Here is an 11,228-nt window from a genome sequence, read left to right on the forward strand (position 1 = left end):
AAGGAATTTCATGTTTATGAAATTAGATTGAGACGGTCAGCAATAATACTCGTCTAGGCTGTTTCATTCAAGCGATAATTGATTGATATCACCTGTCTCTGTGTGTACCAAGAAAACATTCCTCACACCATTACACCTCCACCAGCCTAGACTGTTGACACAAGTCATGATGGGTTCATGGATTCATGCATTTGGCACTAAATTCTGACTTCAGCATCTGTGTGGCTCAGCAGAAATTAAGATTCATCAAACCAGGCTACAGGCCCACTGCAGCCTCAGCTCTCTGTTCTTGGATGACAGAAGTGGAACCAGAAATGGTCTTCTGTTGTTGTGGTGCATTTGCCTCAGTGTTTGCCATGTTGTGCTTTCTGAGATGCTTTTCTACTTTTAAGTTACAGGTACTTTAAAATTTCAGTCAGTCTGCTCTTCTCAAACCAGTATTGATGTTTTTTCTTCGTGGCACCTTCAGGGCACCTGAGTTCTGAGTACACTATAGAGACTGTTGTGGTGTTATGTTCACCATTTTGATGGTTAATGTGAACATTACCTGAAGCGGAATTTATGTGTTATAACATAACTGATATCAGGAACTAACATATTTCCCCAGATGTTTCATAACATTAAATGCAATAATAAATGGATAAAAATATGATGTGTTGCTCTTCAATAAATGTTAAAAAAGCAGTAGTTGTGGTATAAGAGGAATAAACATGAAGGGTGTTGTTATAGAAAACAATCAACTTTTGTGTTTTACCTCTTGCTTTACACACTGAAAGGCTCAAGTCTGAGGTTTATGAGGTGTGTGATGATCAGTTTCTCATTCCTTGTTAACTTTCATCATATACCCCTTGTCTCTCTTTCTCTCTCTTTCTTTTCACCGACAAACTTTTTTTGCTGTTCTCTTTTTGTTCTTGTTCTCTGCCTCGCTTTCTCCCTTCTTTTTAGGATACTCCTAATCTTTTTCACGTCCATCCTCACCCACTCTGTCAGGCCGCTTGCTTCTTTATTATCGATCTGTGGTGAAGACTGCAGAGTGTGTGTCAGCGTGTGTGAGTGCTCTAATGTGTTCAGACAGCACAGTGTGAAGTGTGTGACCCTGGCTGTCCTGTACAAAGGCTGAATAATATATAGCTCAGTCTTACTGTGTCCACAACACCTGCTCTCCTCGACTACATCAGCAAGATGCAATTGGTTCAGTCAGTACAGTGACAGACAAATGAATTTGTGTGCTTCTGATTTAATGTCCTATAATTGTTACATTATATAATGTACATGCATATACTCCATGTACAGCAAAATATTATATAGCCTTATAATTATAGCAATTACACACTGATTAGTGTTAGATATAGTAGTGGTAGATATAATGGTGTTTGTACAATGAATTCCATGAATGTGAATTAAACAAATGTGATCCGGGTTCGATTCTTATGCAGTGAACACCCTCTGCCATTAAGTTAATTGGGTTAAATCTCAGTACTGGTCCCAAAACTGGATAAAATTGGAGAGTTGCATCAGTAAGAGCATCCAGCATAAACCCTATTCCAAAGCAAATATGTGGTTCTAATGTTTTCCAAAACATTTCCTTGCTGAAGTTTTGACAAGAAAGTCAACAGGCAGGTTTCACTGCATGTCATTTTAAAACTCCCTTGAAAGATACAGGGAATCAAATGTTTTAGGGAAGACTGAAGGTCGGCTGTCACATCAACAGCTGAAAAGCAATTTTGTTTTCTATTATTGTGATGGACTTTTGTCCACAAAAATATGTGCACTGATCCCTGCCTCCAATATGTCTTGTCACAGAGGAAAGCAAAACAAAACAAAGCTAACCTGTAACTGACTCCTCTGAACAGGTTATTATGTAGCCTAATAGGAAAAGCTGATATGTATGGAGTGTCTGTATGTAAAGTAATAATCCCAGGAAAATTGATTCAAACAAATTCTCTTACATAGATCTCTTCCATAAAAAAATGGAGCTGAAAGAGAGTTCATAATAAGAGCTCATAATATACAGTCTGGATTATAGCATGTTCTCTGATTATAGTGTTAGGAAGATTTTTTTGCTGGATGTAATGACACTGAGCTGTAACCTCTTGCTGCCATATCAGCAGCTTAAAAATGCTAGCCGATTGTCCGAGCCAGTCCTCTGCTTGATCATCTTTAGATTTGAAGCTGGTGAAATATGAGAGTCCCAGGAAAGAACATAATATCACTAAATGGCAATATAGCATAGAAACACTGCCATGTTCCATTTAAATCCAGTTTTATCTTTAGAGTCTGGATGTACAGCCGAGTGCAAAAATGTGCATGTCCTTAAGACAAATTGAAGAAGGCAGTTTATAACAGTTTAAGTATGCTGATTGAAGAGAGGCAAGAAAATGTAATCATTTCATTTGTGTTTGCACACCCAGGCCATGTATAAGCAGATTTGTTGGTGTTGCACCTGAGTGCCGTGATTGATCTCTGGGATAAGCAAAACATGCCCAAGTCATTCCCAGGACAGGAGCTAATGAATACACAAACCTCATTAACACAAGAGCCCTGCCTCCTCATTCATAAACAGAGCACACCTTTGTAAGGAAGGACAGAGAGACAGAGTCTGATGCAAATGTTCCATTCTCACTTCTAATCATGTGATTTCCAGTGAAACCAATGATGATCATATGCTTGCTGAAACCAAACTTTTTTCCCCCTCATTTTATCCTGAGAGCAAACAGTAAATATTTACAGTATATTATAAGCTGTAACTTTCTATTTGTCACATTTATGATGCTCCCAATGCTGAACTGCTAGTCAACAAATCTAGAAAGTCCCATATTACACGAACCAGTAATACTGTAAGTATGCACCTTCACCTTCAGGTGCTTTTTCATTTTAAAATGACATATATGAACACATAGTGTATGTTCCTGTTGTGTTTGTTACTTAGCTTGGCCTCACTTTTTAACTAGGCTTGGAGATAGCTAAATTAAGATTTTTTTACACAGAGTTCTGGGTGCCTGGAGCCTCCTCCTGGCTAGTCAGACTTAAACACTGGAGCATGAACAGTGCACTCCAAATCCCCAAACTTAGTGTATGAGTTGAGAAAAGGAAAGCTTAAATTTATACTGTACCTTAGTGTAAGCGTATAGACAAATTTAAAGACTAAAAAAATGTAACTGGTACCAAGCAAGATAATTAGTATTTTAGGTTTCACTGAGGTTCCTTCCTTTTCATCAGGAAATATAAACAGACAAATTTGTGTCTGATGAGATATTGAGAATTCGTTCATTAATTTTCTATAATGGAAACTTTGAAACTAAGAGTGCAAGTCAAATCACAATTTACATTAATGCACTTGTTCTAATACATTATTGTGAATGTGGTGGATCAGCCGTTAAGGATTTGAACTACAATATAAGCAGGTAGTTGGTTTAAATGTCTGGACAAACAGACTACCATGAGTAGGATCTTGAGAAAGAAACATAACTGTTACCTGCTCAACTGTATGTTGTTTTGGATAAAAGTGTCAGCCATGTGAGCAAATGTAGTGGATTGTAACAAAAAAATAGTCTAACAGTTGATGTGGCTTTGTGAGGATGGTGAGGGAATAACTCACTTACTGTAAGTGCACTTTTTCAGTCTAAGAGCTTAAGAGGTCCATCATAACTATGAGAAAGTCCATAATGATTTGCTTTGAAGCAGACATATATCTCTCTCTCTCTGTGTGTGTGTGTGTGTGTGTGTGTGTGTGTGTGTATGTGTGTGTCTAGAAGATAACAGTCAGTACCTAGTAAGCAAACACCTTCTAGATCATGTCTAAGACCACGACTTCCACATCATTTACTATGCACAGCTGTTTTGCTTGATGGCTCACTAATGGTTTAGACTTGCGTAAGAACACAGTCAATACTGGACATGTGCACTGATAACATGATGTTCATTTAAAATGGATCACCGCCTCACGTGTATTAGAATGATTTTGATAATGCTGTTGCTATGTGGCTTTAAAGCCACAACAATGGTGAAAATATTTCAAGAACTAACAATTCTTAACTGATCCAAAATAAGCTATACAGTATGTTCAAATTCCGATTCTTCGTTCATGAAATAAACTGGGTTTCTTAATCAGTTTATCAAAGGTGCAGTTAAATCTGTCATTCATCATTCATTACTTGTGAACATTACTGTTAATTCTGAACTGATATTTTGAGTTTTGTTCAGTTTTAGTGAAAAAGTAATGAATGTCATTTTCTAGGAATATTTCATGACATGTAATAGTCAAGAAGAGTGATGTGTCCAGATTAGGGATGTACCGATACCACTTTTTCTCTTCCGATCTGATTCCGATACCAGCGTTTGCCAGTATCGGCTGATACTGATCCGATCCGATACCTTCTTTTTTACCTTTAAAACTAAAGAATGTATACAACTCGCTTAGTTATTAAGATTTATTTGTTTCTGGCAAAGAAATACAAAAATGCCCATATTACTGGATGAAAAATGAAAACACAAGAAACCTTAAAAAAGTATTCATGCAGTAGCAGACAGTACTTTTAACAGTTAGTGGTATACCAATCAAGCCATATGTACTGCAATTATTCAATTATTTTCTGAAGTAAAGGCAATATTTTAAAGTGAATCTTAAATTAGAACTCTTGAAACACAATGCAAAATGTTTTAAACAGTAAACCTTGCACTCAAATGAGCGACATGTTTAACGCGCTGAGGTAAATGGAAAGGACGCCTGCTAAACTTGGCTGTCTGTCACAGGCGGTAGTGCAACATAATTCCTATAAAAATTATTATATTTATTTACATTAATGTAATTTAATATATACAAGTGTATTTTTCTTATAAGTTCAAGCAATAGTTAGTTAATTGACATTAATCAACCACCACGGGCATCTGCATCGGAAGTAAATAAAAAGTGGGCGTGTCCTGTCCCACACACATATATATATAATGGTTCCGACGCCCATGGATTTCAGGAAGCAGGAGCGTGGTCAATGCTGTAGGTAAAACGCGGAATGGAGTTTAATTTATTAAGGCATTCCTCAAGCGGAATGGATTCGACTGGCGACTCCCATGACCACGGGTATCGGATTTGGATCGGTCACGCAACACCGATACCCGATCCACTCAAAATGCTTGGATCCGCGCTGATACCGATCCAAAATATCGGATCGGTACATCCCTAGTCCAGATACAAAGCAGATATATTAGCAACCCAAAGTTATTTCTAAATTATTTTCTAATAACAGCTCATACTGGTGTAAAATATTCATTTATTCAACTTGAGTTTTCATATTTGTTCTGGTCATTGTCACAGTGGGCTCTTATGAACCTCTGAAACAAGGCGGATGGATGAGGCACAATTCCATTGCAGAACACACACGCAAACACACATACGTTCAAAGACACATTCACACCTAATTCCAATGTAGCACAGTTATTTTTTTGAGAATCAAGAGGGAACCAATTCAGACACATGGAGAACAGGTACAGAAATTACACCCAGTGCATAACCTGAAAGCAGGGGTTACCGTATGGATCTGTAAGGTGTCAGTGCTTCTTGCTGCACCAATGCCTCATCCATCTGCCATTTAATTGTGCATGTGACTGTAAACTGAGGACAATGTTATGCTGAACTTTTCCTGTTTTAATCCTGTCCTGCAGATAGTCTTCCGCAAGATCAGTGATGTAAAGCGTGAGGAAGAGGAGATGCGGAAAAGGAAGGATGAAGCCCCTCTCAACCTTCCACCAGATCATCCTGTGCGGCGTCTTTTCCAGCGTTTCCGTCAACAGAAGGAGGCACGGATGGCAGCAGAGCGAGCTGATCAGGGTGAATTGGACATAGAGAAAGGTTCTGTCCTGATGGAGAAAACTATGGTCCATGAAACCAATGCTACAACCAGTATCGTCACGGTGACAGAGAGCCCTGCCACACCTGACGTCCCTTCCCCCTCAGATTCTTCAGATCCTGCTCAAAGGACCCAAAACCAAGCTAAACTTCATGCTTCTGTAGGTCACGGTGTCAACCAAACAGGAAGTAAATCCACAGAACCTACTAAAGCCAAAGCTTGTGGTAGATTTAAGGAAGCCACGGGGAAGGCAGATCTTTCCTGGAGTGCCATTTCCAAAGCTGAGTCCATGGAGACCCTTCCAGACAGGACTAAACTGCAAGAAGAGTTGTCACTAAAGAAGACAGACTCATGCGACAGCGGCATCACAAAGAGCGAGCTGCGACTGGACAATGTCGGCGAAGGAAGTGCCCGAACCCCTCAGGAACGGAGCCCCATGCAGGCTGAGGGGAAGCGAGCTTTTTATCCTATTCCTGAACACAACCTGCAGGCATCTTTGCTAGAGCTAAAGCAGGACCTGAGAGGAGACATCCACTACTTGAGCAACCGCATGGCAGTCCTGGAGGCACAACTAGCTGAGATGCTGCAACTTCTCAAAGAAAGGAAGACTTCAGGATGCTCACACCTGTATGAAATATCACGACCTGGGACTCCAGATTCAGACAAGGATAACGACATGTTCTCGTAAACAGCCGTTCTGTGAATAAGGTGTGACGGTGACACTTTATCTGTGCATTTAGAGATACTGTATGATCCATGGGGTGAGTGCTGAAATGTACAATTTTAGCATTTTACTAGAGGTTTTCTTCTTAGGGGACGTATGGAAGGCCATGCTAACTATTTACTGAGATGTGGCCTTCATTTGTGGGTCTACAGGACTATTCATCCATACATTGTAAAACAATTGTTAACCTTTGGTTACAATATCAAATCTTTTTTTTTTCTGATTTAAAAAACTTGTTTTAAGGATGATGCAAGATATCATTAATTACATCCTCTCTGTTTTTCAGCTTCATGCATTTTACTGTCAGTTGGACCTACTCGGTTAAAAAGGCAATATTAATAATTAAGAATAATAAAATATATATATTTTCACATGTATTACACTCAGCAGGTAAACGATGTAGCAGTGAAAAGAATTTCTCTGTTACAGAAATGAATGTCATTCATTGTCAAATGGTTAATGCATGGCAGATTTTTCTTTAATAGAAAGCAACAAAACAACATGATTTCAGGGTATGTAGCTGGTACTGTCTTGTGACCTGTCAATCCTCCAAAACTAAGACATACAAATGGAATTTTTAAAGATGTGGTTTCTTTAGATTTTTGTTTGTAAGACAACATATAAACAAAAAAGAGCAGCATCATATATTGATCAAAAGTTCCAAAAGGTTGAAATTTTTTTACAACACACATTTAATAGGCCCATCTAAAAATATAATTGAATGTGTTTTCATCACTGTAAACATATCAAATATCTGAGATGCACTAATAAATAAATTACTAAAATTGAATTGATTAATCGAAAATAACTAATAAGGCGTATAAGCAATATGGCGATTATATTCTTGCTAATAAGCATGCTCTGGTGGTAACAGAAATGAAACTATGCATGGATGAGGCTTAGCTTAGTCACAGTAAATACGCATGTGATTTGTAATTATGCACTCAAGTCTTTTTTAACATGCTAACACAATCATCATGCTTTCTGTTACCCCCCTGCTTGACCTCCCCTACCCTCAACGACAACCTCCCACAAACTTTCAGGGCGCCTCTGTTCTTTTTTACAGTATATCTTTTTTGTTTGTTTTCATGTAACTTTGCAAAGGCTTTTTTCTTTTATCAAAATCAGTTATATTTGTATATGGATTGCTAGTGCTTTTGAAAAATTGCTAATTTTGCACTTAAAGTCTATCTAAAGCAGTTTTATATAATAATTAATATGAACACAAGATGATCAAGTGTTTTGGTCCGTGTGTTGATTTTTTTAAGTGCTCTGGATTGAGGTACCTTTTGAATTGTTCGTTTTAAATGTATCATTTGCCTGAATATGTGGCTCACTGCGAAGCACACCACAGTGTTCTCGGTTCTATCATCCGAGCCCTGCGTTCCAATACAACGCTTAATATCCCTTTACAGTACACGAAACATGATGTAGCAGCACAATTTGGAAGCAAGAAAGCTTGAAGTGATTAAAATAAATGTCAGGACTCCCTTTTTTGGAGGAGAATTCCATGATAGGGTGAAAAGCAATCACACCAATGGGAAAAAAACCCCTTTAAATACAATATTGCTTTTTAATAGAAAAGCAAATCCCTTGTCACATTTCTCCTGAATCACATGATATCTTTATTGCCATCATGCTTTTACAGAATCACATTGGTGAAAAAATATTTATAGTAAACACACAACTTTGCTGTTTTATATTTGCCTACAGTACATGCAGAAAACGTTACATACTGAAAAGCAACACCTGCACTACATTGTTCTCATGTCACTTCACTTCGCATTATAAATTGAATGCAACTCCTTGTTGCGTCACATTTTTTCCATCAGTGTATGGAAGTGGTGCTGCACTGAAATGCAGTCATTTAGTCTGTTTGCTGCTGTGGCTGGACATGAGCATGATATGAGCAGGAAATGACATGCATTTCTTCCAACTTCAGTATGTATAGAAAGTTATATTAACTAATTAACTTAAATTAAATTAGCTCGCAAAGTAATGCAATGTGAGGTATCAGGTGGAAACCATGAAAAACACAACGTAAATGTTAACTAAATTGAATATTATACAACCATTAACAATCATGCATTTTTTAATCATTTAAGGCCAAATTTATTAAGAGATACATATTATAGCCAAACACTTATAAGTTTAGTAGGTGTGCTGAGTGATCAAGACCGTAACTGTAAATGAACACAAACACACTTTGCCATATTAACACATGACTGCTGCATTATAAACTCTTTTTTAGCATGTTTTTTTTGTCAGAGGATTAACATATAAATCTAATATATTTGTCACAGCATTTGTTATTAGGGTTTTAGGATTGAGCAAGCTGAACATCTGAAAAAAAAAAAGAGTTGTAAAAACATTTATGAACTGTGCAGGAGTGGAAACTTCATGTCTGATTACATGAATCTCAGCTGCAGTATGCTGGATCGGTCCTGAAAGCTAGAAAGGGAACCGTGCCCAAGAGCACCGTTTGTTTTAGGGCTCCAAATTGGATTGGGCTTCCTCCAATAAATGTATAATAATGTGACCTGGCAGACAATATCCTCAATACAGGCTTTTATTGATCATTGTCAGTTACACTCTTTTACAATGTTACAATATAAAATTCGATTCCTGTAAATGTAAATGCAATGAGGCAAACGTACATAAAAGTATTGGTGCTACAAATATAAGGTACAGTGTGAAAAATTCAATACAGTTTGCAACAGTGCAAAATGTTAGTTGTTATACAGTTACAATCCTATAAAACTCTGTCCTTAATGTTTTTGGCATTTTAAAAAGGATTGCATCATTCAGTCTTTTCCTGAAGTCTACAGCTATCTAAGCTTTACTCAAGCTGCCAAGACATCATAAAGTATTTAAACAGACTTTAATGGAGATGGAAATGGAGGAGGAAGTCAGCACGGGAGTGTTAAGCAGTGCTGAAACGTAGGGCTCGTCACATGACTGTTTACATGATCATGAGTGGGGGAACTTGCAGAACCGTGCCGTACGTACACTCTTCGAGCTCGTAGGCTTGTCCTGGTGACTAAACCTTTTCTTTTCAGTGAGACTTCAAACAGAATCTAAGGGCATTAGCTATCCAAAGAACCCTCAATGAACAATGTTAAGACTGCTATCGAGATCCACTGTTTGAAAAAGCAGTGATTAAGAATGTGAAAAAAGTCAATGTGTATTAGTTTGATGAAAGAAATCTTGAAAAATATTTTAATATATATCGGAATGTTTCAGGAAATGTTTGTAGCAAAGAGTAAAATATCAATTTGTATTTTTCACAGCAGAATGATTAAACTGTAAATTTACAGTGTTGTAGTCATTATAGACTGTAAATGGGTCCAGAAAATATGCCAGATTGTCAGATAATGAGCCCAAAGACAGCTGAGTTGCACTTTGGTGTGTTTTCCAAATGCATTTTATGAGTTGCCTTTTCACTAAACGAAACCGAAGCATCATTTTATGTATAAACGAACACAGCACATACATTTTACAATTTCAAGAGCATTTTTACACAGAAATGGAAAAGGAATGGTATTTTCCTCTTGCTGCTTAATCACTGCTTCATTCAACAGACTCTTTATTCAGAGATATAAATAAAGAGCTGACTTATCTTGAGTTCTTGCGTCTCATTATGTCATTCTCACACAAAACTTTTGTAAAAAAAAAAATAAAAAATGTCTATAACCTGTCTATAAAACCTCCAAATGTATAAACCAAAAGCACAAGGATGCAGATTGTTCATGCAAAATGAAAAATGCTCAAATGAACGATTTTGTATTTTGGAATTATCTGAATATTTGTTCATTAAAGGAGTAACATATCAATTCTGTATTCATTCTGTAAACAAACCAGTTCACATGAAGTGCATGAAGATAGCAATGAGACAACACATTAGAAATTACATGTCACAGCCTGAAGTCAAGTCCAGTCAAAAGTCAAGTCAAGAAGCTTTTATTGTCATTTCGACCATAACATTTTGATGCAGCACATAGTGAAATGAAACAATGTCTCCAGGACCCTGGTGTGCTATAAAGACACAGACACATAAGACAAATACACAGATACAAAGCTAAAAAGTGTTACTAACCTATTAACATAAAGACACTGTTAGTGTAAAGAGACAGTGTAGACAGATCATAAAATACACCACAAGGCAGAAACATAAAATAGACGTTTTTGTTGTTGTTAAATATTGATATCATCTCAAGCAGTTAAGGCTCTGTGTTGTTGATTGGAGGATCAGGGTTCACATCCCAGCCCCTTAACCCCTTCCTGCTCCAGGGGCGCTGTATCATGTGCTATGACCTCAACCTCCAAAGTTGGGACAAGTGAAGAAAGAATTTCACTGTGCTGTAAAATGTGACAAAACAAAAGGCTTCTATTTTAATACACATCTTTTTGAATTTGCTGTTACTATGGAAACAATAATGCATAAGAATGAGAATATTAATATAAACCTATCATTTATTTCACAGCCAGAGCTACCAAAGCAGTCATGCTGTTATAGAATCAACTCTGTTTGATTTGAGCATCGAACAGTACTGATGATGATCAGAGTTAAACCTGAATGTATGGCCAGTAACAGGTGCACTACTGTATATGTCTCTGCACTTGTTGTCCCTGTTCTTGTGTGATTGCCAGTGTAGTTTAAG

General features: G+C 37.3%; 1 protein-coding gene across 1 annotated transcript in view; it reads left to right on the forward strand.

The window, feature by feature from the left end:
- kcnh1b (potassium voltage-gated channel, subfamily H (eag-related), member 1b) overlaps positions 1–10,400 on the forward strand; it is a 52,796-nt gene extending 42,396 nt beyond the window's left edge. The window contains exon 11 of the mRNA XM_027170064.2: positions 5,659–10,400. Coding sequence (XP_027025865.2) covers positions 5,659–6,531 — 873 coding nt within the window. The 3' untranslated portion in view covers positions 6,532–10,400. The remainder of the gene's footprint in view (positions 1–5,658) is intronic.
- The last annotated feature ends 828 nt before the right edge of the window (positions 10,401–11,228 follow it).

Source organism: Tachysurus fulvidraco, chromosome 2, assembly GCF_022655615.1.
Source record: "Tachysurus fulvidraco isolate hzauxx_2018 chromosome 2, HZAU_PFXX_2.0, whole genome shotgun sequence".
Taxonomy (NCBI): Eukaryota; Metazoa; Chordata; class Actinopteri; order Siluriformes; family Bagridae; genus Tachysurus; species Tachysurus fulvidraco.